A 26996-nucleotide genomic window follows, 5' to 3' on the forward strand; every position below is an offset into this window, starting at 1 on the left:
CTGTACTGGGCTATGCTAGGCTTTACTGGGCTGTGCTGGACTGTACCGGGCTGTGCTGAGCTGTGCTGGGCTGTGCTGGTCTGTTCTGGACTGTACTGGTCTGTACTGGTCTGTTCTGGGCTGTACTGGGCTGTGCTGGACTGTGCTGGGCAGAGTTGAGCTGTACTGGGCTGTACTGGTCTGTACTGGTCTGTACTGGGCTGTACTGGGCTGTGCTGGGCTGTACTGGTCTGTGCTGGGCTGTACTGGTCTGCACTGGGCTGTGCTGGGCTGTGCTGGGCAGTGCTGGGCTGTGCTGGTCTTTGCAGAGCATTTGCCGCGCTATGCTGGGTCGCTCTGCCCTCTGGCGGCCACACTCGGTACTGCAGGAGCCCCGCGGGGGAGGGAGTGGGGGGACACTGGGGACAGCGTGGGATGCTGGGGCTGGGGGACAGGGGGCTGTACTGGTGGACACGGGGCTGTGGGACACAGAGGGGTGTTCGTCGGGACACGGGGGTGCTTTGGTGGCAATGGGGACACACTGTGGACGACGCTGACAGGGGGAGGTACATGGGGTGTCCTTGGTGGTGTGGGGTGAGGCCTAGGGATGCTGGGGGTCTGGGGCAAGGGGCACTGAGAGGAGCTGGGGACATTATGAGGGTCTTGGAAAGGGCTTGGGACATGGGGGTGGGGATAACACCAGGGGAACAATGACACCAGGCAGGGGTTCTCGAGGGATGGTTCACAGGGGGGATATGGGGATGGCGGGGAACATCCCCACTACAGGGCCGTACCCACGGCCTGGGAACAGCAGCGACATCCCTGGAGCGGGGCCATACCCACGGCTGGGGACGATGGGGACATCCCCACTGTAAGGCCATACCCACGGCTGGGGCCGGCAGGGCCGTCCCTGCCACGGGGCATAGGCACGGCCCGGGGACGTTGAGCCACCATCTCTGGGAGGAGACAGCTGGGCGCCCTCTCCGCAGAAGCGCTGACGCGGGGAGCCAGGGGATTGCTGAGCTCAGCCCCGGGCAGATTTCGGGGCTTTATCCGGAGTCTGGCTTAAGCCGCGCTCCTTGTCCCCGTCCTTGGCCCACTTGGGTGGCAGCGGCGGCCGCAGTCGGGCGGTGGGCGAGCGCTGGAGGCGGCGGGGGGCTGGCGCACGCTGCCCGTCCTGGTGCTGACCTCCACCGAGCGGGCGAGCCGGCGGGCGGCGGAGGCGAGGATGGGTGCAGGGGCCAGTGCCGAGGAGAAGCACTCCCGTGAGCTGGAGAAGAAGCTGAAGGAGGACGCTGAGAAGGATGCCAGGACCGTCAAGCTGCTGCTGCTGGGTAGGTGGGCACAGCTGCGGGGGATGCTCGAACCTCCCCCGTGGTATCCCCATGCTCCAAAACCCAGCAGTCAGACTCCTCGGTACCCTTGAAACTCACCCCATCCGACATCCCCACGCCTCTGAGCACCCCAACTCCACCCCGGCTCCACCCCAGATCCCTCCGTGTGCCCCTGGATGCTGCCCTGCATCCTCCCAACACAGCAGGTCCCTCTCCCAATGCCCCCCAGTTCCCCCGGTGGTGCTCTCATCCATCCCCCTGTCCAGGCCCCGGCTGCATCCCCCTGCAATGCCCCACTGCTGTGTCCCCATCCCCATCCCATGCTCATCTCCATCCCCACTCCCAGCTCCCCCAGCACACCCTTGACTGAGCCCCCAGCAGCACCACCCTAGTGCCCCCCCCGGACCCGATTGCCACTCTCCCTGTTTCCCTGCGTCCCCCTGTGGTTGTTACCGCTGTGGTCACCACTGTGCCCCTGCTCTGTCCCCACAGGAGCAGGGGAGTCGGGGAAGAGCACCATCGTCAAGCAGATGAAGTAAGTCCCTACCTGTCCCATACCACAGCCAGGGGGAGCATCCACCCCTCAGTGCCCATACTGCAGCAACGGGTGCCTCTGCCTTATTTTCCAGCTCCATGAGTGCCCCCACCCTATAGTTCAGCCCCACGACCTCTCCCATCCTATAGTTCAGCCCCAAGAGTGCCCCTCCCCTACGGTTCAGCCCCACGGGGGCCACCACCCTATTATCCACCCACACGGGTACCCCTACTCACCAGTTCAGTGCCCACAAGTGGCCCTACCCTATAGCTCAGCCCCACGGGTGCCCTCAGCACCCCACTCAGCCCCACGCCCCCGTCTCGGCCAGGATCATCCACCAGGACGGCTACTCGTTGGAGGAGTGCTTGGAGTTCATCGCCATCATCTACAGCAACACACTGCAGTCCATGCTGGCCATCGTGCGTGCCATGACCACGCTCAACATCCAGTACGGTGACTCAGCCCGCCAGGTGAGGGGCCCCCGGCACGGGGTGTGGAGCTGTACCCCGGTCCCCACCCCCGCTGAGCCCCCATCCCTTGCAGGATGATGCCCGCAAGCTGCTGCACCTGTCTGACACCATTGAGGAGGGCACCATGCCCAAGGAGATGTCGGACATCATTGGGCGACTCTGGAAGGATGCAGGCATCCAGGCCTGCTTCGACCGGGCCTCTGAGTACCAGCTCAACGACTCGGCTGGATAGTACGTGCAGGGTGGGCGGGTGGGTGGGGGCACCCTTGGTGGGACATGCCTCACACCGTGCCCACCAGCTACCTGTCGGACCTGGAGCGCCTGGTGACCCCTGGCTACGTCCCCACCGAGCAGGACGTGCTGCGCTCCCGTGTCAAAACCACCGGCATCATCGAAACCCAGTTCTCCTTCAAGGACCTCAACTTCAGGTAGGGGCCGAGCCCCAAGTGCTGGGGCGGGGGGTAGTGGGGGGGACGCTGAGCCCCCCGGTCCTGCCCTGCAGGATGTTTGATGTGGGGGGACAGCGCTCGGAGCGCAAGAAGTGGATCCACTGCTTCGAGGGGGTGACGTGCATCATCTTCATCGCGGCGCTCAGCGCCTACGACATGGTGCTGGTGGAGGATGATGAAGTGGTAGGTGGCCGTGCCAAGGGGTACCGGGGGGGCCGTGGGGCTGCCGGGGGGGGCTGACGGGGCTGTGTCCTCCCACAGAACCGCATGCACGAGAGCCTGCACCTCTTCAACAGCATCTGCAACCACCGCTACTTCGCCACCACCTCTATCGTCCTCTTCCTCAACAAGAAGGACGTCTTCCTGGAGAAGATCAAGAAGGCGCACCTCAGCATCTGCTTCCCCGACTATGATGGTGAGGGCAATCACGCTCAGCCCCTGGGTGGGGGGTTCGGGTGCTAGCACCCTTTGCCAGACGCCTACCAGGTGTCCCCAGCACCCTAAGCACCCAGCCCAAGGTCTGGGCTGTGGGGTGCTGGGGACCCACGGCCCTGCTTGTAGGTCCCAACACCTACGATGATGCTGGCAACTACATCAAGCTGCAGTTCCTGGAGCTGAACATGCGGCGGGACGTGAAGGAGATCTACTCGCACATGACCTGTGCCACCGATACTGAGAACGTCAAGTTCGTCTTTGACGCCGTCACCGACATCATCATCAAGGAGAACCTCAAGGACTGCGGGCTCTTCTGAGCCCCAGCCCCTATGGCCCCCACCACAGCCCCCCCGCCCCCCTCCCACCGGTGCCCCTGCCCACCCTCTGCCACCGCTTCTGCTTGTCCCCAAACCCCAGCAATGTGACCTGTGTGGCTCCAGAGCACCCCGCCAGCCTCCAGAGCGTCCCAGCAGCCAGCCCCCCGCCTCCACCTCTGGGTGCTGGGGGGCACTGGGTGACACCTGGGGTCCTGGGGCATCCCTTGGTACTGAGGGGTGCTGGATCCCCCTGGGGACCACGGGATGCCCCTGGGAATAGCACCACAGCACCATCATGGCAACCTCAGATGAGTGCCAGCTTACAAGGGACCCCCCTGTGGACACCCGGGGGGGGGGGCTCTGAATCCACATGTTCCACCCCACACCCAAAGGGGACCTCAGATTGCTGCCAAGCCTCTCCTACACCCCCCCTCCCCCACAGAGACCCACAGAGGAGGAAGAAAGCAGCCACATCACCCCCCCCCACTGATGCAGAGGGTGCGTGTGGGGGGGGTCAGTTGTATTTTTTTTTTTCCTTTCTACATTTTATTATCTCAAACCATGTGAACAAGTCGGAAAAAACATCCCGTGGGAAAAGCAGGAGCTGAGGGACAGAGGGGGGAGGGAGGGCAGCCCCATACAGCAGGGTCTGCCCCCCGGCACAGCTAGCCCTACCTGCTAGGCCCTATTAGAGAGGGGCAGGGGGGCAGCAGCCCTCTCCCCCCAGCCCGGCGCCAGACAAAGGGGACCCCCCCGCAAGGCACACGGTTTCGGCATTACCTGCACGAAGACGACGCGACCACGTAGCACTTGATGCTTTTAAATAGTTTCTTAAAAAGGTTTCTTTAAAAAGCAACGTAAACCAAGCTTGGTGTGTGTGTGTGTGTGTGTGTGGGTGGGTGGGTGTATGTGTGTGTGTGTGGCTTCTTTTTTTTTTTTCTTTTTTCTTTTCTGGTTATTAAAAGGAATGTTTTGGGTCGTGGTTCCTGGGGGGGTCCCCTCGCCGGCCCCTGCGATGCCGGGAGCTCTGCGCCCCCCCCCCTGACCACGACGTTCTGGATGTAAACGGTGCGGAACTGAATAAAAAGGAGAGGCTGGGGAGATGGCGACCGGTTACAAACCAAGGGAGAAATCCTCCTGTCCCCAGCCCGGAAGGCAAAGGGGCACTGGGGGGGCACCGGGGGCGAGCGGGGACAGCCCTGGGTCAGGCGTCGCAGGCGGTGCGTCCCCACCACTGCCACCACGGCCGTCACCAAAACGTCTCTTTAGAGGGTTGGGGGATGAAACCAGAGGAGAAGCAGAATCGCTGGGCGCGGTCCTCCCTTCGTCGGTGCGTCCTAGGAGAGAGCAAGCCGTGAGCGGGATGGGTATGGGGTGGGTATGGGGAGGGGGTGGGCAGCAGGATGGGGACGGCGCTCGCGTGTCTCGGAGGGGCCCCGTGCCCACCTTGCCGCCCTCAGAAGAGCCCGCAGTCCTTCAGGTTGTTTTTGATGATGACGTCGGTGACGGCATCGAAGACAAACTGCACGTTCTTGGTGTCGGTGGCACAGGTGAAGTGCGTGTAGATCTCCTTGGTGTCCTTCCGCTTGTTCAGGTCCTCAAACTTGCTCTGGATGTAGCCGGCGGCCTCGTCGTACTTGTTGGCACCTGGCGTGGGAGAGATGATGCTGGGGATGTGCCACGGCCCCCCAGGCCCCAAAGGGCTTTGGGTTTAGCTCCCACTCATCCTCCTACAAAGCTGCATCAAAGCTGCCTCGCTCATCTAGCCAAGGGGCCGTGCTGGGACACAGCTCCCCAAAATGCCACCAGCCCGAGCACCATGGCGGGGCAGAGTAACCACCACGCTCACAGGGTGCGCAGTGCAGCCCCAGGGCTCCTACACTGCCCATCCCCATCTCAGCCCCCACAGCTTCCTAAGCCTCTTATTCTTCTCATCACCTCTGCTTTATCCACACATTGCCTTAAGAGCGTGTCCAGGTGCAGCCTGGGCATCCAATAAGCCTTGAGCCAGGGCTGCTCCTAACCCAGCTCCTCCACTCCTTTCCAAACCCCCCCCCGTCCCCACAGCACCCCAAGCGCCACCCAACTCCACGTTGCCATGGGCCACCCCTCTGCCCCAAGCTGCACCGTGCTACGTTCAAGGTGCAATGAGACCACAGCAGGACCCACACCTCAGGGCCACCCTAGCAGCCCTAAGGATTCCCTGCAAGGAGTCCGAGAGGCTGCTAAAGCAGGGACCCCACACCCAGAGCCAGAAGAGCCACCGTCCCCGTTGCCATTCTCCCCAGGAGCCCCAAGGCAAGGAGATGCAGCAGATGAAGCCCTGATAGGGCCAGCACTGCCTGCTGTGCACCTGTGTACTCCGGGAAGCAGATGGTCAGGGGGCTGTGCACGATCTTCTCCTCAAAGAGGTCCTTCTTGTTGAGGAAGAGGATGATGGACGTGTCCGTGAACCACTTGTTGTTGCAGATGCTGTCGAATAGCTTCATGCTCTCGTGCATCCGGTTCTATCAGAGGAAGGGCACCGCATCAGGCAGGCAGGAATGTGCTGCCACACCATGAGTCACTGGCCTTGGAGCTGGGCACCCCACACTGCTGCACCAGGCCAGCAGCCACCACAATGGGGTAGCGAGACGCTGCCAGCAGCATAGGGATCTCCCAGAGCACCCTAAACCTGACCTCGCACCCCCCCAACTCACCATCTCCTCATCTTCTGCCAGCACCAGGTCATAGGCACTCAGGGCCACACAGAAGATGATGGCCGTCACCCCCTCGAAGCAGTGGATCCACTTCTTCCGCTCTGAACGCTGGCCACCCACGTCGAACATCCTGCAGGGCAACGGCAGCCTGGGTGAGCAGCACCCCAACCCCTGCACCCCCAGCCCTGCCTCAGCTCCCCCAGCAGAGCCGGGTGATGCCCCCTGCTGAAGCGCTGCCCTTACGTCCCACCAGTGCTGCATGATGCACAGGTGGGATTACGGAGGATGATGTAAGCTGCGTGTCTCTCCCCTTGTGGGCACCAGAGGATGCCCAGGCTCCACAGAGCTCCACAGAGCACCACACCCTCCGGGATGGATCTTCCTGACTCCCATCCCTCCGCTCACCTGCAGGGGAAGCTCTACCACCGCCGTATCCCCCAGGGCCACCCTGTCCATCCCTGCCACACCCTCCAAAGCCCTATATGAGCACAGAGGGGTGCTGCGCAGCCTCGCTTGGCCAGCCCCGACCTCCACCACCAGCAGCAGCTCAGCACCAGGCCGGCGCACTGAGGGTTTGCACCCAGACCTACTTGAAGTGCAGGTCCTTGAAGGTGAAGTGGGTCTCCACGATGCCGGTGGTCTTCACCCGGGTGCGCAGCACGTCCTGCTGGGTGGGGATGTAGTCGGCCCGCGCTATCCTCTCCAGGTCGTTCAGGTAGCTGTGGGGGGGGGCAGGATGGTGTCAGGAGGGGGGGGGGCACGGTGGGGGGCAAGGCCAAGCCGGGCGTCTCCATGAGACCCCACTGCCAGGGGCACGGGGACACGGGGATATGGGGCCAGGGCCACTCGGCCCGCAGAGCCCAGCAGGTGACGTGGCCCAGGGGACCAGGCCTGCACCGCCATGACGCTCCCAGCGCAGGGAAACGGAAGGAGGAAAGCATTCATCGCCACGGCAACGGGCCGCGGCCCAGCGGAAACCGCCGCTGGCGCAGTGCCTCTATAGTGCCTCTATAGTCACACACACCGCGCCAGGCAGCCACACACACAAAGGCCCCGTCCTGCAGGAAGCGGGCGCAGGGCTCGGCCCCGGCACGGACAGCCCCGCGCCCCCAGCAGCTCTAATCGCTGCGGCTCGAGTTAATTGGGTTACGATAAGCGGGCCGCCCGCCGCACGGGGCCCTAATCCGGCGAAGGCCGCGCCAATGGGATGCGGGGATATGGCCGTGGGGGGACACGGAGCGTGGATGCGGGGACCCCGCAGAGGGCGTGGGGCAGCACGGCGGTGACACGGCCGGACCACACCTCTGCAGAGAGCTCAAAAACAGCCGGAAATCACCCGGGCCGCGGCTGCCACAAAAACAGGAAGCGAGCGGCGGGGAGGCAGGGCCGGGCTGGGCTCGGACCTCGGCCTCGGTGTCACCGGGAGGGGAAGGCACACAGCTCCCCATCCCAAACCTGGGCACGGCGCAGGATGCAGGCGCTGAGCAACGCCTGTCCTCCGTGCCGCCGGGACGGCCATACGGACGCCGCTCCCCAAAGGGCACCACCGCCACCCCGTGTGGGACCGCGGCGGACACCGGGCTCCAAAAGCCCACAGCTCAGCTCCTCCGGCAGCGGCTTTCAGGCATCGTTTTCCCCGTGCAGAGGAGCGATCATGCTTTAGGCAGATTAACTGATTTATTAAATCTTGTTGGGGATAAACTGGACCAGATGCAGTCAATTTACCTCCCCAAGCACTAGCTTGCCAGCTCTTACGCCAGCAGAACGCCCATTTCTGCTGTATAAACTCATTTGAAAACGATAAAACAACAAAGCGAGCGGTCTCGAGTGCTACACTCAGAACAAGCACCCCCCTTTTTTACTGGGGATATTCCCCTGCGTGGATAGGATGAGGAGGAATGGCATTGTGCTTCAAGAAGTGAGATGTAAGTGAGATGTTAGGGGGAAATTCTTCACCCAGAGAGCGGTGAGGCGCTGGCAGTGCTGCCCAGAGCTGTGGGTACCATTCCTGGGGGTGCCCCAGGCCATGGAGGGGCCCTGGGCAGCCCGAGCTGGGGGGCAGCCAGCCCACGGCAGGGGTGCAGCTGGATGTTCTTTAACATCCCACCCAACCTAAGCCATTCTATGATTCTATGATCCATCCTCCCCATACAGACGAGCATTCATGGGGCTGGGGTCGGGAGCAGCCTGCAGTCCCCATCAATCCTGCTCACTGAACCAAGCAGGGAAAGAAAATGAATAAAAAAAAAGAGGAAAAACTACCCAGAAAGAAATCCAGTGCTAATTATCTTCTTGCAAGAGGAAAACAACACCCATATGAAGAAGACCCACGCCCAGCATGGAGGGTCCCAGCTTGGATGTGTCACCTCTGGGGGAGCGCTGCCCCATCCCTAACACAGGATGGCTCCATAGCACGGTGACAGGTTGAGGAGGAGGAGGAGGAGGAGGAGGAGGAGGAAGGTACTCACTAGGCAGCAGAGTCATTCAGTTGGTATTCACGGGAGCGATTGAAGCAGGCCTGGACCCCGTGGTCAGCCCACAGCCTCCGGATGACGTTGGCGAGGTCTTCAGGCATGATGCCCTGCTCCTCTGCAGTGCAGGCGAGCGCAAAGAGCTGGCGGGCATCATCCTGCAGCAGAACCAGGCATCAGTTCCACGAGCCCCAGGGATTCCCGACAACCCACCACAGATGCCCACAGAAAAGAAATAAAAACAAGGAAAAAAAAAAAACAGGAATGGCAAAAATCACCTCTCCCAGCCTAGGAAATGCACGATTTTCCTCCCCACTCCCACCACTCATCCTTTGGGTTTTCCCTGCCTTACGAGGTCCTGGAGTGTGGGACAGCAAAAGGGATTGGGCAGGGCCACCTGAGCCCTGGTCCTGTTTAGGAAGGCTCTGTTCCCAGAAGGGATGTGGGCACAGCAGGCACACAAAGGGACACGCACCGCTCTGGAGGAGTCCCCGAAGTCGATCTGCAGGTTCCCCATAGCCTTGATGATGGCCATGATGGACTGGATGGTGTTGCTGTAGACCACAGCTTTGTATTGCCGGCACTCCTCCTCCGAGTAGCCATCTTCATGGATGATCCTGGGGACAGGGCACAGGGTCAGCATGCCTTGCCCACAGTGCCACCCGCCACACTGCCACCTCCCCACCAGGTGTTTGCTTTCACTGTGTCTCTCTGCTGCCAGGCACCCGAGCTCACCTCCCCTTCCACTGCCAGTCGATGAAATATTCATGCCCTGGAGAGCACCCAGCTTGTGGGAGCTGGGCAGCAGGGACATGGGGACACGTGGGATAGCAGAAATCCCATTGGCAGCATCGCAGCCCTTCTCAAGGCATTTTCAGCCACTGTCCTGTGCATCCCAAGAGCCCGACCCCAATGCCATTGTGCCCAGGTGTCCCAAGCACCACTGCAGGGACAGGGCAGGTCCTTGTGCTACTCACTTCATCTGTTTGACGATGGTGCTCTTCCCGGACTCCCCAGCACCTGTGGAAGGAGTAAGGCACAAGCCATGAGCTACAGCCCAGGGCTGCCACTGCAGAGACCCCCATGGGGTGCGCTGGGACCCTCAGTGCTCCTGCAGCTAAAACAGTCCCCAAAAGCCAGGGAGGAGCCCAGAAAGCTGGGATGTCTCCACTGAGCACTCCAGGGGACCCAGCAGACCCGATCCCCCTCTTCAGAGTTGTTATTTCCAGCACAGAGTGAAGCACAGCACAGAAGTAGCATAGCCACCAAAGGGGTTTCCATCGACCGGAGTAGGGTTTGGTTGAACCCTGCTGGGCCAAAAAAGAGAAAACCCAATGGACTTCTAAAGCAGCAGGTGGGGACAGAGCCCAGAGCAGGGCAGTGCCACAGCACCCAGGGGTTTCTGCACGGCTGGGAAAAACCCAGACAGCTTCAGCAGTGTGTCAGCCCCGGTGGCAGTGCTGCTGTCACCCCAAGCATTGGGGACGTGCCACTCTGGCAGGCTGTGTGCATCTGTCGCTCCCTCCCTCCCTCCCCACGCTGGGAGGGAGGAAGGAGTGAGGTCACCCGGCTGCAGAAAGGGGAAGCTGAAAGGGGAAGCTCGGAGGGACACTGCCCATCCCTCGTCCCTTCTCTGCGCAGGGACAACAGCCTGGAGCAAACGCTCAACACAGCTCCAAGCAGTGCTGTTTGGGGATGCCACATCCCAAAGCACAGCGCTTTGTGCATTCTCTTCCATCCATCCCTGTGCTCTCTCTCTCTCTTTGGCCACACTCCATGCCAGCCCCATCCCCCCGACCCACACAGCGCCACGGAGGTGTGGACAGCCCCCACATGCCCAAAGCCTGCACACCGCCACATCCCTAAAGCAGAGCCACCCTTACATGGGGCCCCAGACAGCTCGTGGCAGGGGTGCTGCGCTCCAGCCACAGAGGGGGAAGAGGAGCTCCAAAAAAAAAATGGAGATTATGCTAAAATTAACCAGCAAGAGCACAGCCTGAGGTTGCGGCCAAGGCACAGCAGCAGGGACATCACCATCCGTGCGGTGACGCCAGGTACCCCATGGAAGCAGCAAGGGTCACAGCCCTGTGTCCTCCAGGCACAGCAACCCCTGTCCCCAGCCTGGGCCGGGAGGAGCTGCGTGCCCCAGGCAGGACCCAGCATGCACCCGCAGCATCTTTCTCTGGTTATGGGACTCTCAGTGGATGACACGTGTTTCTCATTTGGCCCAAAATACACGATTTGGCTGGAACCTCGCAGGCTTGACCCGACGGAAATAAAACTGCGCTCAGCTCGGCGAGGTGGATCGGGTTTCTTGCTTTCTTTCCACCCAGAGCTTCCCCTGGCTCCTTCGGAAAAGGAGTCCTGCAGCCAGCCACGCCACACGGAAAATTGCAGCTCACAGCGGGGACAGAGCTTGGCCCCATAGAACCAGAACTGCACGACGGGCACCGACAGCCACTGCATTGCCAGCCCTGTGCCACCTCCACCTGGGAAAGCGTAGCACTGGGCGCAATCCACACCGAGCATCCAAAGCGTATCCCTGCCCAGCACATCGTCCCAGCCCACAGAGCTGTGGCTCCCCACCACTCTCCTGGCCCTACGGCGCTGTTAATGGGGTGCAGGCGTGACCCCGAGCCCGCTGCGGGAGCCCATGCCGGGAGGAGCGTGGGCGCGCACGTGCGGAGCCGCGGCCTCCAAACCCAGAATTGAGTCACAGTAGCTGCAGGGAAGGCATTTTTTCCTTTCGTAATCCCTGTTTAGCAGGAGTGCTCCAGTACCTCATTAACTCTAATAACCCCAGCCGGAGCGGTGCCACCCCGCAGCACCCGGAGCAGCAGATCTCAGCCCGGCACAGCCAGGCAGCGACGTGGCACAGGCACAGCCCTTGGGGCACGTGCAGCAGCTGGGAGCACAGCCACCAGCCTGCCATGCCACCTCCCTTCCAAATCTGCTCCTTTGCCTCACGGCAAGCCCAGCGGACCACCGGAGTGGTCACGGGTGGCACGGAGATGTGAGTAATGGGGGACAGAAGCCACGTGGTGCTCAGGGAAGCCAGCAAGCCATACAGAGGGGGCAGGGATGGGGACGACCGTTACTGGGGTGGGAGGAAGCTCCCAATCCCCGGAACACACCGGCTGCCGGCCATTCAGCCCCAACACAATCCATAGGCTGAGTGCCAGGCAGCACACGCTTCCGGAGCAGGGCAGCTTCCCCACTGCTGGGCAGGACACAGCGCTCTGGGGCTGTGGCCCTGCACCCCAAAGCATCCCTCCTATCTGTCCCACAGGGCCACATCCCAGTGCGGCACGGAGCCCAGGGCCCCAGGGATGCAACCACACTTGTTCCCAGGCCATACTACAAAAATAGGAAACAATCACCAGCATCCACAAGGGGACAGAGGCTGGGGACGTGCCCCCATGCTGAGAGGTGACGAGGAGGGACGGGATCGGCAGGGACAGTCCCAAGGCACAAAATGGGGTTTCCAAAGCACTGCACCGATAGCTGGGTGAAAAAGACTCCAAAATAAAGAAGGGGGGGTGGAAAAAAAAAGGAGATTCCCCTCCACATTTTCCTTCCTATCTAAAATAGCTGGAAAATTGTGTTTTGTTTTGTTTTTCCTTACATGCAATTCTTTTTAAAGCAAAAAACCCACAGCAACGCCTGCCTCGGCACAGAGCTGCCCGCCCTCCAGCAGCACCTGGGGCTGCCCAGGCTGTGGGGTGGGCGCAGACCCCACGTGGGGATGGGCACATAGGAACAGCCCCCCCACAGCACGTCGTGGTGGGAGCGCAGTGCCACAGCCCGGACCAGGGGGGAGAGATTGGGGGTGTGCGGCTCGGGGAGGGCGCAGAGCCACAGCCATGCATCACCCACTGCCCACCGAGGGAGCACGGCACAGCCCGGGGCTTCTTGGCCAAAAGCACTGAGATGCACCAAAACAACCCATTGTGGGGAGGGTGTGTGGGGCTGACAGTTGGAGGGTTTGGGCTGGGCGCACTTTGGGTTGGGCACGGCCCTCTCCACACCCCCGCTGACGTTCCGAGCCGGACAAAGCTATTCCTGTGCCTTTTTCCAGGAAAGAAGGGAGCGTTCTCCTCCCTTTCTGGCCCTGAAATCCTGGGGACACCGCATCTCTCCCAGCACGGCTCACAGGCCCCACCACGTCTCCCTTAAGACCGGGTTAAAGCCCTGTCTCACCAAAGGGCTGCAGCAGAGCGCGGGGTGGGGAACAGGGAGGAAGGAAAACCCGCGGGCGCGTGAGGCAGAGCAGTGCTGGAGAGCTGAAAGCAGCAGCCGGTGCCTCCCTTCCTCTGCTGCTGCGTGCACAGACGGAGCCACAAAGCCCGGCGTCCCCACCCTGGGACGGAACCACCTGAACACCGGGGCTGAAAGTGCACCCTCGGCACTGAGAGCGTGCCCCAAAGTGCCCCTCACGGCTGCCCCGGTGCTGCAAACCCAGCGATGCGCCCAGCAACCGGCTCTGTTGGAGGGCAACATCTGCATCTGGGGCTTCCCAAATGCTTCCTAACCCCAACGCTGAAGCCAAGGAATCTCTCTTCTTCTTTCATGCCAAGCAGGCAGTGTGGCTTAGGGCTGTTAGCACTGTGCCCACAAAGCTCACGGGGCAGTCGCGTAGCACCGAGGAGCGCATCCCAAACGCATCCAGCTTTGGGGGGAGGGGGGGATCCCCTCTCTCTGCTGCTGCCCATAGGTGCTGTGCCCACCGACAGCCCCCGGGTCTGCTCCACCAAACCGACACAACAGCCAGAAAGCGAGGAACTCGGAGAGGAGGGCGCAGAGCAGCAGGACGGGCGTGCAGCCCTCGCCCCCCAAATACCAACATCACTTTCGGCAGCAGCGAGGATTCTGCAGGACCGAGGTTTCACTTCTGCCTGGAGCAGGGCCGCAGCCAGGGGCTGTGCTGTGCTCCGGGGATGCGGATGCAGCTGGGGGGGCTGCCAGGAGGCGGCTGAGGGGCTCCAAGCACCTTAATGGGGACCCACCGGGAGCCATCCCAGCTGCTCCCCACGGGCTCTCAAGCGCTTTCCGGACACGTTTTGGTTCAGAAAACGGCACCGAGAGCTCAGGGCCTTCAGCACTGTTTACACTCGAACAGCTGCTGAGGTGGGGGAAGGAATCAAAAATACTAAAAAATGGAGCTGTTTCGCTCTATTTTTGGCTTTAGAAACCCACCGAGATCAGTAACCGGAGCCTCACCCCGCATCAAGGAGCGCAACCACACTGCTCCCGGCCCGCCGCACGGCGCGGAGCAGCCCCGCATCACCGTGCCGCATCACCGTGCCCCATCCCGAGCCGGGGAACCCCACGGCGTCACGGGGCGCATCCCTCAGATCGGGGCCGAGCCCACGGCAGCCCCCTGCGGCGGGGGTCTCAGCCCCACGTGCCCGCCCCGCAACGCCGCCGGGTTCCGCTCCGCCGCCGTTCCCCCCTCCCGGGCTGCCGGCGCTCCCGTTCCGCTCGCACTGCCGGCCCGACCCCCACGGCCCGACCCCACCGCCGCACCCCGCCGAGGGGAAGCACCGCCGCGCTCCGCCTTCCCCGCTCATTCCGCGCTCGTCGAGGCGGGCGGTGTTGGAGCGGATCGGCCGCTGCCTGATTGCACCACGACTTCCTGCTGCTCTCGGCTTCCTCTCTCGAAGGAGGCGACGAGAAAAGACATTTTGTGCCGGCGTTTCCCCCCGACGGCAGCGAGGGGGAGGGGGGGGGATGCTCCTCCCGGCCCCATCCAGCGCCCCGCGGCTGCGGTGGGGGGCGGCGCGAGGACCCCCAACCCCGGGGATAACAGCGGGATGGGAGAAAACAGACGCCGTGTTCCGGGCCGGGGCGGGGGTGCGGCTCCAAACAGCACCCGAAGCAGCGATGGAGGGATGGAGGGATGCCCGGGGGCTCTGCGTCCCACCCGGGGCCTTTGCTATGGGGACCCGGGGGAGTGGCTGTCCCCATAGCACCCCGGGTGGGCACGGGGGGTGGGTGGGGATTTGAGAAGGGGACCCCCAGGGATGTGTGTAGGGGTGGGGGGGGGGGGGGAAGAAAGGGGGAGCTGGAAGTGCATGGCGGCCCCAAAAGAGGGTGGGGAATCACGGGTGCGGGGGCCGCGCCGGGGATGCCCGATGGGCGTTGATGCGCGTGGATGGGGGGTGCGGGACGTATCGGGGGGGTACCGCGGCGGGGGACGGATGCCCGGGGAAAGGCGGTCGCGCTCACCCAGCAGCAGCAGCTTCACCTCCCGCGCCGCCTTCTCGCCGTCCTCCCGCAGGTTGCGGTCGATCATGCGGGAGCGCTCGGCGGCCGCCTTATCCTCGGCGCTGACCGTGCAGCCCATGGCGGCGGCCCCTCGCTCCGCGCTCTGCCGGCACTGCCCTGCCCTGCGCGGCGCGGGCGGGGCGGGGCGGGGCCTCCGGAGGGGGCGGGGCTTTCGGAGGCTGGGCGGGGCTTATCTCAGGGGGGCGGGGCTTCGGGTAGGGGGCGTGGCGAGAGGAAAGGGAAGGGGCGGGCTGCGGTGGGGCGGGGATGTGGGGTGGGGGGCGGGCGAGGCAGTGACGCGGGTTGGATGCGCTGAAGCCGCGCTGTGGTGCGGGCAGATGTGCGCTGCGCCATCGGTGTTCCCCCGGACAGATGTGCACGGGGACACGGTGTGCACGGTGACACTCGTGCGCGGGCAGGGTTGTTCCCCAGCACAGGTGTAGCTGAGGCCCCGGTACACCCAGCACGGCTGTGCGTGGGGCTGTGAAGGGCCGTGGCGTGACCAGGACAGATGTGCGGTGAGCGGTGGTTTCCTCAGGACAGACGTGCATAGTGCCACGTGCCCCAGATGAGGCGTGCCCAGGACATGGGGTGTCCGCTGTGGCTGTGCGATGTGACGCCGTGTGACCCAGGCTCTCCTGCCCCAGCCCCACCGTAGCTCTTTTTGCCACATCCCACCCGTGCTCTGCATGGAGCCACCACCGGTGTCCCCACCCCGCTTGGAGCAGTGGCTCCAGGCTGAGCTCCCCGCTGCACCCCGTTTCCCAGAGCCATCAGTCTGAAAACCCGCTCTGTCACCATCCCTGCCGGTGATGCGTCCCCATTCCCGGCCCCAGCACCGTCCCCAGGCCGCCCCGCCCCGCGGCCGCGGCTCTCGGACCTCCGTGGGACGGGACACGGGGCCGCCACGGGCAGGAGACACGGGGTACGCGTGGGAAGGGGCACGGGGCACCGGCCCTAAGCGGGGCATGGGGGCGGCGCATCGGATCGGTGCCCGGGGGGCACCCGAGAATGGCCCACTCCGCGCTCCCTCCCCTCTCCACGCGTGGGCAGCGCAGCTCCCGCGGCTCCGCTGTCGGCACATCGGCGGGGACGCAGCGCCGCCGTGTGCCCGCAGAGCCCGGCGCCGTCCCCGCGTCCGCGCTGTTCCCCCCCCACCCCCGCCCAACACCGGGCACGGCTCACATTTTTATTTATCCTTTATTATTACTTTGACGGATCTGCTCGGTCGCGCTCCTCCTGCACGGCGCTCATCCCCACATATAACTTAACAGCGCGGCGGGGGGGGCCGTGGGTGCGGTGCGGTGCGGTGCGGTGCGGAGACCCCGGGGTGACACGGCGAGCGCCGCCCCCATCCCGCACACGGCGCAGAGCTCCCGAGAGCCGCGCAACACATTAAAAAAGACCTACTCTTATATACAGTATTTATAAAAAGCGTCCCAGCCTCCACCACCCCCATATAAAAATACGTCTCTTATTTACTTGGCGAGCCCCGGCCCCCCCTCACCTCCTGCTCGCGTCCCCGCGGCCCGGCTCTTGGCATGGCTGGGAGCTGCCCGCGGCACGGACGGACAGACGGACACACGGGTGGGTGGTGGGAGGACAGCAGGGCCGAGCGGTGCCCATCACCCTGGTGTCAGAGTGCATCCCACACCCCCTCCATCCCACAGCCCGAGGGGTGCCGCCCCGCGCACCTCCGTGCCCCACAACCAGCACCTCTGGGGTGCACCCATCCCAGTGCCGGCGGCACCCAGCCCTGGCACGTGTCACCTTCCCCAGGCTGGCCCCTGGATCGCCAGGTTTCCACCCGCTGGCACCGGGACCAGCCCTCCCCCGGGCACCACGTGCCAGCAGGATGGGGCGGCGAGGAGCCGGCAGTCAGGGGGTGGGGACAGCGGAGGACACGGGGGTGGCACGGGCACCGCTGAGGCGCTGGCCACCAGCCCTGCAGACGCTGCCGTCAGGACTTGGGGCCGGCTGAGGACAAGTGGGTGCCTGCGGGCCAGGCCGGCCCCGGCCCCTCGGCCCCCGGTGAGGTAGGGAAGCGCTGGTCTCCCCATTGCACAGATGGGGAAACTGAGGCGCAGAGCCAGGAGGGGGTGGGCGTGGGCTGGGATCCCCCACGTACCCCCTCAGGCAAAGGGCAGGCGGCGAAGGTGGGAGCCCCGGGGGGTCCTGGCGGGGGTGGGGAGGGGGGTCAGGGTGGGCAACCGGGGTGGCTAGTGGCTGCCGCCACTCCGGCCCCCTCCCGTGGCCCAGTCGGTGATGATGAAGCTGAGGCTCATGATCATGAAGAGCACCCCGAGGAGGGCGAAGCACGCAGCCTGGGGGAGACAGAGCGCAGGGTGGGGGCTGCCCGCTGCCCCCGGTGCCCCATGGGCAGCAGGGAAGGGCTGGAGTGCCCCCAGCCCACTGAGAAGCCAGGAGACCCCATCCCTCCCTTGCCCCCGTGCCTTCATCCCCACACCCCCTGTGTCACCCCGCAGGGCCAGCAGCGCAGTCCCCACGGCCTGGGGTGGGGGCCCAGGGCTTACCAGGATTTTGGGGGTGGAGCGCAGGGGCTCCTTGTCCTTGGGCATGATGCGGATGTAGAAGATGGCCGGGAAGATGAAGATGAGGCAGGGGGCAGAGGTGGCACCTAAAGCAGGAAGGGATGAGCGGGCAGGGCGAGCCCTGGGGGACGGCTGGGTGACGGGGATGGGGCAGCGCTGCCACTCACCGATCAACCCGAAGATGCCGAGGATGGAGGGAGCAAAAATGACCAGGAGGTTGATGAAGGTCAGCAGGATCACGGCGATGGCGACGTGGCGGATCCAGCTGAAGTTCTTGCCTTGGAACAGCATCTGTTGGATAGCACGGCGCACCTGGGGACGGGGACAGGGACATGTCACACACCATCCTCAGAGCCACCCCACCCCTGCACGGCCATCGGTGCCTGTTAGACCTTCCCACCCCCGTCCTGTCCCCGGGGCACCGTCCCACTGCTGCCTCGGTTTCCCCTCTCACTGCTCGGAGATGAGCAGAGCCACAGGGTGACCCACGGGTGCCCGCAAGGGGACACTCACCGGGAAGAGGACGATGGGGACAGTGAGTGTCACGGCTGTCAGCACGGCCACCCGCACGCAGAGGATCAGCACGTCAAAGGGGTCCACCCGGCTGTAGGTGTGCAGCAGCTCCGACTCCACGCGCCCTGCGGCACCGGGGACGTGGGTCAGCACCCGTGCCACCACCCCACCGTGGGCGTCCCCGCTGCGTGCCCGTTCCCCTGTCCCCACAGCTCACCGTAGAACGTGAGGTAGCCAAAGAGGGCGGCCAGGAAGTACATGAGGTACATGACGGTGATGGAGATGTTGGATATGCACTGCATCTTCTTCTTGGAGGGGCTGCGGGAGGTGGCTGTCAGCACGGCCCCCCCACCCGCCGCCCCCCAGCCCCACCACCACTCACTTCTTCAGCTCCGTGTAGATGGGCAGCACCTCGGGGTGGCACACAAAGGCGAAGGCCATGATGGGGATGGTGTACGCTGTCTGCAGAATGTGCAATGAATGCTAGGAGCTCGTTGTCCGTGCCCCCCAGGAGCCCTCACCGTGGAACCAAACCTACCTGAGAGTTGAGGGTGAAGAAGCTGGGGGTGCAGGCCCCCACCTCGGGGGGCAGTGGGGCTGCAGGGCCATCCCAGTGCTCGCTGCCCAGCGTGACGTTGATGCCACTGGTGATGTTCCCCCCTTGCTCAGGCAGCGGGCAGGGGATTTGGAACTTCTTGTAGATGACCTGGGGGGGGGATGCTGTGTGAGCGGGGGGCTCTGGGTGCCCCCTCACCTCAGAGACGTCCCCGCCCTGTGCTCACCGAGATGAGGAAGAAGACCATGCAGCTGAGTGAGAAGCCGCTGGCGTAGCCCAGGTAGCCTGGGGGGAGAGGAGAGCGATGGGCACAGTCCCCCGCAGCCCCATGCCCATCCACGCCCCCACTTACCCAGCTGCTTCATCAGGGCCAGAGGCAGGATGACGGTGACGGAGACCAGGATCACCAGGTAGTTCCCGTTCAGGTACCAATCCCTGGAAGCAGAGGCAAGGGCATGCTCACACCCCATGTAGAGTGGGAGCTTCGGAGGAGCCCTCTGCCCTCTGCAGGGCTGGCAACCCTGAAATCATTGGCCTGGCACCCCTGGTCCTATGAGCCAGTGTGCCCAGGGACACAGGCATCCCTTGAGACCACGGAGCATCCCTGCATCAGCATCCCTGGGGACAAGTGAGATGGCATCTCCAGGGATGGTTGAGATGGCATCCCCTGGGGCCGGACCTCTCTGTTATGGGACCCCAAGGCCAGCATCTCTGCACCTCTGAGGAGATGTCCCAGGGAAGGGGCATCTCCTGAAGCCACAGAGATCTCTGTGCCTACACCCCTGGTGCCAGCATGCCTGGGACCCCCGTGTTGGCACCCCTGTGGCAATGTGCCCTGCAGGAGGAGGAACAGGTGGGCTGATCCAAACAGGAGGTGAGGGGCAGGGATTGGAAGTTCATCCCGGACTAATCCCGCCTGGGGGCTTATTCAGCACTGACAGTGATCAAAAATAGCAGTGGCTTTAATGCCATTAATCCCTGCCAGGGGCTGCACAGCTGGAGTGGAATCCAGGGCGTGTGTGGGGCAGGGACTTGGTGGGAGGAGGATGGGGTGGGTGACACTCACGTGGTCTTCTCCTCCAGGTTGAGGAAGGTCTGGATGACCAGTGGCACCTCGGACTTGACAATGTACAGGTAGCTGGACATGGCTGCGGGCAGAGGAGGGCAGCGTGGTGGGGGGCTGCCACGTATCCCCGTGTCCCCTCCACATCCCATCCCTCGCGCTCACCTCCAATGTTCTGCAGTGTGATGGCAATGGCTGCAGCCAGCTTGCCCGGTGTGCCGAAGGCTCGGAAACCCAACTGCTCATAGGCACGGATGCCTGTGGGATGGGGACACAGGGGTGAGGGCTGGGAGGTGAGACGGGGGTGGCAGGGCGGCAGGGGGCATCGCATTGCACTCACCCACGATGCCCGAGGATTTCAGCAGCAGGTGGATGGAGTAGCTGGACAGCAGAGCCACGGCCGTCAGCAGGAAGCTGCGAGGGGACAGCGCTGTCACCAGCCGCTCCTCGGGCACCTCGGTACCCGGGGGACATCGGTCCCCATGTCACCACGAGCCCCCCGTCCTGGCAGCACTCACAGGAAGAGGATGATGCCAGTGTTGGCCATGGCGTAGGCCAGCCCCAGGATGCCGCTGCCCATGATGGCATTGCTCAGGTTGAAGACAGACATCCCAAACGACGTCTTGCCTTCGAACTGTGTGACAAAGAGGGGACAGTGACACAAGGGGGGGATGCTGCCAGGGGGCACCCGGGGGCCCTGCGCTGCCACTCACGTCAGTGAAGTGAGTCTGCTTCTTCTCACTGCCATGGGGCAGGAACTCCTCCATCTCCGCACCACACTGGTTCTCATCAAACCTGGGCACAGAGGGAGGAGCAGGGCAGCTGGGCTGAGCGGAGCTGGGCTGGATGCAGCCCTCCCAGCAGCACCCCACAGCACCCAGCTCCCCAGGGCCCCCTGGGCATCCCAAGCACCCTCAGCCCCAAGAGCAGTTCTCCAAGCTTCTCAATGCCCTGAGCCCCATAGGCACCCTGAGAACTCCACGTGTGCCCCAAGCCCCCGGGCACTCCAAGCATCCCAAGTGCGACGAGCAAGCCCAGCACCCCAAGTCCCCAGAGATTCCTGAGTCTCTCCCCAAGTGCTCTGAGCACCCCAGGACTTCCAAGCCTTCAAAGTGCCTCGCACCTCCCCAAGCACTGCAAGCACCTCAAGTGTCCCAAGAACCCTAAGCGTCCCGAGTACCCCAAGCACCCCAAGTGCTCCAAGTGCCCCAAGCAGCCTGAGCTCCTTGAGGAGCCCCAAGTGCCCAAAGAACCTCAAGCACCCTGAGTATCCCAAGTGCCCCAAGCACCCTGGGTGTTCTGAGCTACTCAAGAACTCTGAGTATCCCAAGTGCCCTCAAGCACCCTGAGTGTCCCAACTACCACAAGAACCCGTGCCCCAGGTGCTCCAAGTGCCCTGAGCATCCCTAGTGACCCAAGCACCCCAAGGGTTCCATGTGTCCCAAGCATCCCAAGAACTCTGAGCACCCCAAGCACCCTGAGCACCCCAAGCCCGCTGACCCCAGAGCCCCCAGCCCCAAGCAGGGGACCGGCTCACCAGCCAGGTGCCCAGCCCCAGCTGAAGAAGCCGTTTGTCCCCAAGCCTCTACCTGTCACCAGGCAGCGATGGGATGGTGGTGGTGCCGAGGGCAGCTGCGTGCTTCCCGTTGGGCACCAGCTCCACCATCTCAGCCTGGACGGGCAGCTCCGGACCCTCCATGGCAGGCGCTGGGCTCCTCGTGGCGTGGCAAGGCGTGGGGTCCGGCTCCGGGTGGGAGCTGCAGGGCCTGGCAGAGGAGACTTCGTCACTGGGAACGGTGGGGATGAGACCCCCGTGCGTCCCCTGTGAGCTTTCAGCCTCCTGCAGCACCTCCCCTCCCAGCACCAATGTGTGGGATGGGGCACGGAGCTCAGGGACCCCCGTGTGAAGCCCTGGTGCTGCCGGGCGCTGCGGCAGGGGCTCAGGGGCACGTCAGGGCTGGCACCGGCGGAGCAGGAAAGCGCAAGGCTGTGAGACGAGTCCTTGGCAGGGGATGGCGGCCGGGCTGCCGAGCGGGGACGCCTTGGCAAGCGGCACAAAGCCGCCTCTGTGCGCGCCCAGCCCTCCCCGCCCCGCTGGGAAACGGCACAGGGCTGCTTTCTGGGGCAGGCTGGCAGCCGGGCCGTGGCCCCACTGCCCCCCGCTGTCCCCTGCCACCCTCTGTGTCCCCACCACCCTGTGATGGGAGTCCTCCCCACCCAGGGGTTCACATGCTGGAGCCCCATCCATGGGCGCAGATGCGTCACCCGGCTTCAGGGTGGGACGGCTGGGATGCAGGATGGTCCCCAGCCCCAGGAGGACACAGCCGCCCCATCACCCCACCGCTGCGGGTCCCCGTGAGGATTGGGGACTGCACCCATCCTTTAGCTCCTGGCCCAGCACGTGGGGTTGTGCAGTGGTCCTGGGGACCGCCTGGCTCTGTGTGTGGCTCTGCCCAGGACTGAGACCCGGGGGGGGGGGGGGGGGGAGGGGTGAGGGGAGGGCACAGGATCAGCAGCCCCCAGGCACACCAGGGAAGGGCTGCAGCACCCCAACCCCCGTGGGTCACATCACTGCCCCATCCCCACCACCTGGGGACCAAGGAGTCCTGGGGTCGCTCTAGGCCACACACAGCCCAGCAGCATCTGGTAGCACTGGGGGGTGATGGGGCTGAGCCACGGGTGGGAGTGCGGCACCAGGCCGCCCCTCTGCACGGCACCTGTCCAGGTGGGGAAACTGAGGCACAGCAGGGCCCCGGGACAGCAAGGCCGTGCCGCGTGGTGGAAGAGACGGAACCGCAGGCGGCCGCTGGGTGATGATTTATCCCCTCCACTGGGCCTCAGCTTGGGCTGCATCCAGGCACGGACGGGGCTGCCAGCACGTCCCAGCGCTGCCGTTAGCTCCGCGCCTTCCCACCGCCGCCGGCACGTCCCTCTCCCGGCCCCCAGTGTCCACCCGCAGCGCCAGTGCCAAGCTGCGAGGTGCCCGCGCCCCCCCACTGCAGCCCCCTCCTCCTCCTCCTGGTTATGGCTACGTCCGGGGGCCGCCAGCCTCCCCCAGCACACCCGGCCCCATTTGTCATGCTGTGAGCGTCGCCCCCGGCTTCCTCCCGCCAGCAGCGCTGGCACAGCCCCGCAGCACTCACTGCCACCTCTGCGCCTGCCGGCCTTTGGTCTCTGCTGGTGGCACTGGGGAAGGGGCGAGGGACCGGTGACGCACCGGTCGTGCCCCTCGCGGACACTGTTTGCTTTGTGATAAGGTTCTGTAGAACAGCAAATAGATGGTGCGGCGGCGGCCCTCAGCCTGGGGCCTCGCAGGGCTGCCCAGAGCAGGGCGGTGGGCACCGCGTGGGCACCGACACCGCCCGGGGACAGAGGGCTGCAGGGAAGCAGTGCCCACAGGGATGCCTCTCGCCGTGCCATCAGGTCCCGCGGGCTCAGCCATCGCTCGTCACCGAGCTCAGTGACGCCACGTCCATCCCTCAGTGTCACTCAACGCGCCAGGGCCGACGCTCGGGGACACCCCGAGCCCCAAAGCTCAGCAGTGCCCGGACCCCAACCCGCTATAATCCACCACGCCAGGGTGAGGGACACAGCACTCTGGCGGCGGTAATCCGGATTTAGCGCCAAGCGGCAGCAGCTGCCGCCCCACAGTGCTGGCAACCCAGCACCGGGATGGGGGCCGCGCACCCCCCCGTGCCCACGGGCTCCAACGCTGCTCGGGTGTCATCGCGGTGCTCTCATGTTCCCAGCTCGGTGTGACGGCAGCAGCGCCTCAGAGGCACAGCAGCACGGTGATGGCATGGCTGCTGGCACAGCCTGGGGTCCCCGTGCCAGCTCCACGCTGCCACCGGCCGCCCTCCCCCAGCCCAGCACAACACAGACCTGTGTTTTTTCTCCTGACCTGGCTTCCTAAATTTAGCACCCAGCCCTGCTCTTAGCTACGTGCCGCGCTCCCACCTCCCAACACAGCACGGCCTCACCCAGCACTGCAGGCTGCATCGGGATGGGCACAGCGAACACAGCCACCTCTCATCTGCTGTGGGGTGAGGCCCTTTATGGGCACCGTGTGGCTCTGGCGGAGACCCTCAGGAGACAGGAGACAACCACGAGGTAGACCCCTCCCGCATAGTCATGGCGGGGTTGGGGACGCGATGGGGACAGAGGGGACATCCAGCAGCACCACGGAGCCCAGCACGGGCACTCAGCCGACGGGCGGGGGGACAGCACACCATGCTAGTGGCCAGCAGCCCGCCAGCCTTGGGCACACCTCCTGCAGCCCCAGGCCTGGCCCTGACCCCACTGTCATCACTGCAGCCCCACGGCCATGTGGGACAGGGAGAAGGTCCCCGGAACTGAATGTCCTCTGAATGTCCCAACACCACGGCCACGGGCAGCCCCGTCACGCTGGCGGCCACGGTCCCCTCTGAGCTGGCCAAGCCTCTGTGCCACGCATACTCACTCCAAACCAGCGGTGCTTGCCTCGTTACTGGGAAGAACACGACCCTTTTCCAGGGTTGGAGACATGATGGGGACAGTGGTGGCACCGCGAGCAGAGGGTGGCACGGTTGGCACGTCCCCCTCTGCAGGGCTACGGGGAAACTGAGGCAAAGTGTGAGGCACAGGACAAGGGTTCCGAGCACGTGGCAGAGCTGGTGCCACCTGCAAGGGACGGGGATTAAACACGCAGACTGCCCGAAACCACCATTTGAGCTTTTCCGCCGCATCTCGGAAGGATGACACCTCTCGGTGCCCAAACGCACACCTCCACGGGGCACCACCGAGTGCCCAGCGCCCGAAAACACGCACCGCCGTCCGCGGGGGGCACAGCTGTCCCCAGCCCTGCGTCAGCAGCCCCGCGGTGTCGCGGATGCGGGGGTGGCCGGGACCCCGCGGTGAGAAAACAGAGGGCAGGGGCCTCTGTTTTCTCAGTCCGACGAGCCCGTGGGATCCCAGTCCTCCCCCCGGTCCCCCCGCGCCAAGGAAAACAGCCTCGGCCGGGGCCCGTTTGTTTGCCGTGGCCGCGGCCCCAGCGCGAGTGCAGCTGCAGCGCAGCCGGGCGCTGCGGGACCTTTGCACCTGAGCCGGGCTGCCCGCCGTGGCGGCACCCCGATGCCACCCCCGAGCATCGCACCGACCCCCGTCCGCCGCCGGGGGGGGGAGTGGCACGGCGGGCGGCAGGGCGCCGTCTCTACAGTGACGGCCCGTGCGCCGACAGATGCGACCGCCGCGCTCGGGCACCATCCGGCTGCCAATGGAAAATTCCCGTCTCCTCCTCCGCGTGGGCACGGCAGCCCCGCAGCCCCGGGGCCGCCCCGAGTGCCCGCAGAGGGGAGCCCGGCGGCTGTGCCTCAGTTTCCCCCCGGAGCTCTCCCGGCATCCCGCAGCCACACGGAGCGCCGCGGACGTCACGGCCACGCTGTGCTCTGCCCTAAAAATACCCGCACGGCCCCACCGCGTGGGAGCCCCTGACACCCGATGCGGCCGCCGCACTTTCCAGCACTCACACACACACACACACACACACACACACACATCGCTGGCACGGCTGATTAAAAATTAAAGCGGAAAATAAAAGGAAAGAAATAAAAGAAAGGAGAAGAAATAAGGGCGGGGAGGGAGGGGGGGGGTGGTCCGAGGGGTTGCTGCGAGCAAAGCGGGCTGAGAACGGCGAGGGGCGGCGGGGCTCCCCCCGAGGGCTGCAGCTCTGCCTTTTTATGAGCATTCACGGGATTTTTTTATACGTTGTGGGAGGGTTTCAGCAGCTGGAGAGGGAAGAGGGAGGCGAAGCAAAGCAAACAGCCCCTGCGCTGCTCCGGCTGTGCCACCTGCGAGCGACTGCGCTGTGGGGCGCGGTGTGGGGCGGCGTGCCGTGGGGCAGCGCTCCGGGGGGCGGCGGAGAGACGCTCCGTCCTTCTGCAGCGTTCCCGGCTCGGGGCTCCGGAGGAACTTTTGGAGTTGGGGGAGGAGGAGGTGAGCGGCGCGGGGGTGACACGGCGGGGGGACACCGGGGGGGGGACACGGCGGGGGGGGGGGACCTATTGCAGCCTTCGCCCCCAGCACGGGGCAGGGGGAAAGCGGGGACAGCGCGGGGATGTGGGTCCCGTCGGACCTACCTGCCCGTCCCCTCGGCGCTGCCTCGCTGCCAGCTCCAGCTGCGTGCCGAGCCTCCGACAGATTACCGAGGCTCCTCCGGCCCTAATCCCGACAGAGCGGGGATTAAACGGGAGCCCGGGCCCGCCCCTCCTACCACGGCTCCCAATCTCCGCGCAGCGTCAACGCGGACCTACGGGGAGGCCGGTGGCGAGGGGGAGGCGCACGCAGCGCACGGCCCCGCTGCCACCGGGCACGGCCACCGCGGCCACCCCGCCCCGAGGGCTGGGAACGGGCGGGCACCGGAGAGGGGCGGGGGGGGCACAAACGTGGGTGCCTCCAGAACGGGGGGGGAAGGGAGCAGAGGGACTTTGCGGTCCCCCCTCCCCCCGAACCCCTCCGGGCTTCCCTGCTTGTGCTGAGGGCACCTTTGACCGATGAATTATTGGGGTTTGTCCACCCCCAAAAAAGCCCCTAAAGAGGACAATGTCTGCTCTGAGGGCTCCCGAGGAGCCCGGGGCTGCCGTTTCCCTTAGCGTGAGTCGCAGGCGCTGCACGGGGCTCAGAGCCCTGCTCGCTGGCACTGCACCCCGCTGGCGGCCACGGGGTTTTGCTTAGGGGGAAATCTGCCCTGGAGCGTTGGGGCTCCACGGGTGGCCGTCCCTGCACCATCGCCCCCAGCGGGCTGCCCGCTTCGGGGGATTCTTCCTTACGCACCGCTTAGGCTGCAGCACCACCAACCAACGAGGCACCTCGCCGCCCCCGAGGCCTGCCCCACACGGCCTTACGGGGCTGCGTTTGCATCCCGTACCCCTCCTCTCTGAAGCGGATCGGCGGACGCAGCGAGCGCGGTGCCCGCACGTGTCCCGCTCCCCAGCACGGCGAGGGCGGCACTGGGGTGGGCGGCTGCCGCACACCACGTGAGCACCCGCGGCCGTTCCTGCCCCCCATGTGCCCGTTGCCACCGCTCTCGTTTCGGTCGGAGACATCCATTAACTAATTTCTAATAACAGCATCATGCGTAAGTGCTGAACCAGCGCTGGCTGGCGTGCTGGGGCGAGGCGGCCAGGTTCGGTGCGGGAGGGGGGGTTGGTCGGGGGGGGGAATCAGGACAAGCAGAGCTCCTGCGCTCCATCCGTTTAACCCTCCCCGCCCCAGCGAGGGCGGGCACCCGGCAGCCACGTGGCACCGTGCCTCGTCTGGGGCTGTAAACACAGCCGGAGCTGCGCCCTGAGTGCAAACACCGCCGCGGGTTGAGCCTGGTGG

General features: G+C 64.8%; 4 protein-coding genes across 4 annotated transcripts in view; 2 read left to right on the forward strand and 2 right to left on the reverse strand.

The window, feature by feature from the left end:
- LOC101747452 (serine/arginine repetitive matrix protein 2-like) overlaps positions 1-26996 on the forward strand; it is a 500571-nt gene that overhangs the window by 448837 nt on the left and 24738 nt on the right. The window lies entirely within an intron of this gene.
- Positions 1061-4581, forward strand: GNAT1 (G protein subunit alpha transducin 1). Its single transcript, NM_204691.2, has 8 exons — positions 1061-1313; positions 1806-1848; positions 2177-2318; positions 2392-2549; positions 2618-2746; positions 2821-2950; positions 3029-3182; positions 3329-4581. The coding sequence occupies exons 1-8, from the start codon at positions 1208-1210 to the stop codon at positions 3517-3519; spliced, it is 1053 nt and encodes a 350-aa protein (NP_990022.1). The 5' UTR covers positions 1061-1207; the 3' UTR covers positions 3520-4581.
- Positions 4043-15079, reverse strand: GNAI2 (G protein subunit alpha i2). The gene is made up of 9 exons (NM_205402.3): positions 14918-15079; positions 9667-9709; positions 9165-9306; positions 8687-8847; positions 6809-6937; positions 6219-6348; positions 5873-6026; positions 4966-5166; positions 4043-4856 (listed from the first exon to the last, which is right to left on the reverse strand). The coding sequence occupies exons 1-8, from the start codon at positions 15033-15035 to the stop codon at positions 4976-4978; spliced, it is 1068 nt and encodes a 355-aa protein (NP_990733.1). The 5' UTR covers positions 15036-15079; the 3' UTR covers positions 4043-4856; positions 4966-4975.
- On the reverse strand, positions 16138-25831 carry SLC38A3 (solute carrier family 38 member 3). Its single transcript, XM_015293495.4, has 16 exons — positions 25754-25831; positions 21230-21406; positions 20354-20435; positions 20159-20274; positions 19981-20054; positions 19806-19898; positions 19644-19725; positions 18930-19012; positions 18804-18862; positions 18560-18727; positions 18404-18483; positions 18239-18339; positions 18022-18146; positions 17676-17820; positions 17491-17594; positions 16138-17280 (listed from the first exon to the last, which is right to left on the reverse strand). The coding sequence occupies exons 2-16, from the start codon at positions 21337-21339 to the stop codon at positions 17176-17178; spliced, it is 1527 nt and encodes a 508-aa protein (XP_015148981.2). The 5' UTR covers positions 21340-21406; positions 25754-25831; the 3' UTR covers positions 16138-17175.

Source organism: Gallus gallus, chromosome 12 (genome assembly GCF_016699485.2).
Source record: "Gallus gallus isolate bGalGal1 chromosome 12, bGalGal1.mat.broiler.GRCg7b, whole genome shotgun sequence".
NCBI lineage: Eukaryota > Metazoa > Chordata > Aves > Galliformes > Phasianidae > Gallus > Gallus gallus.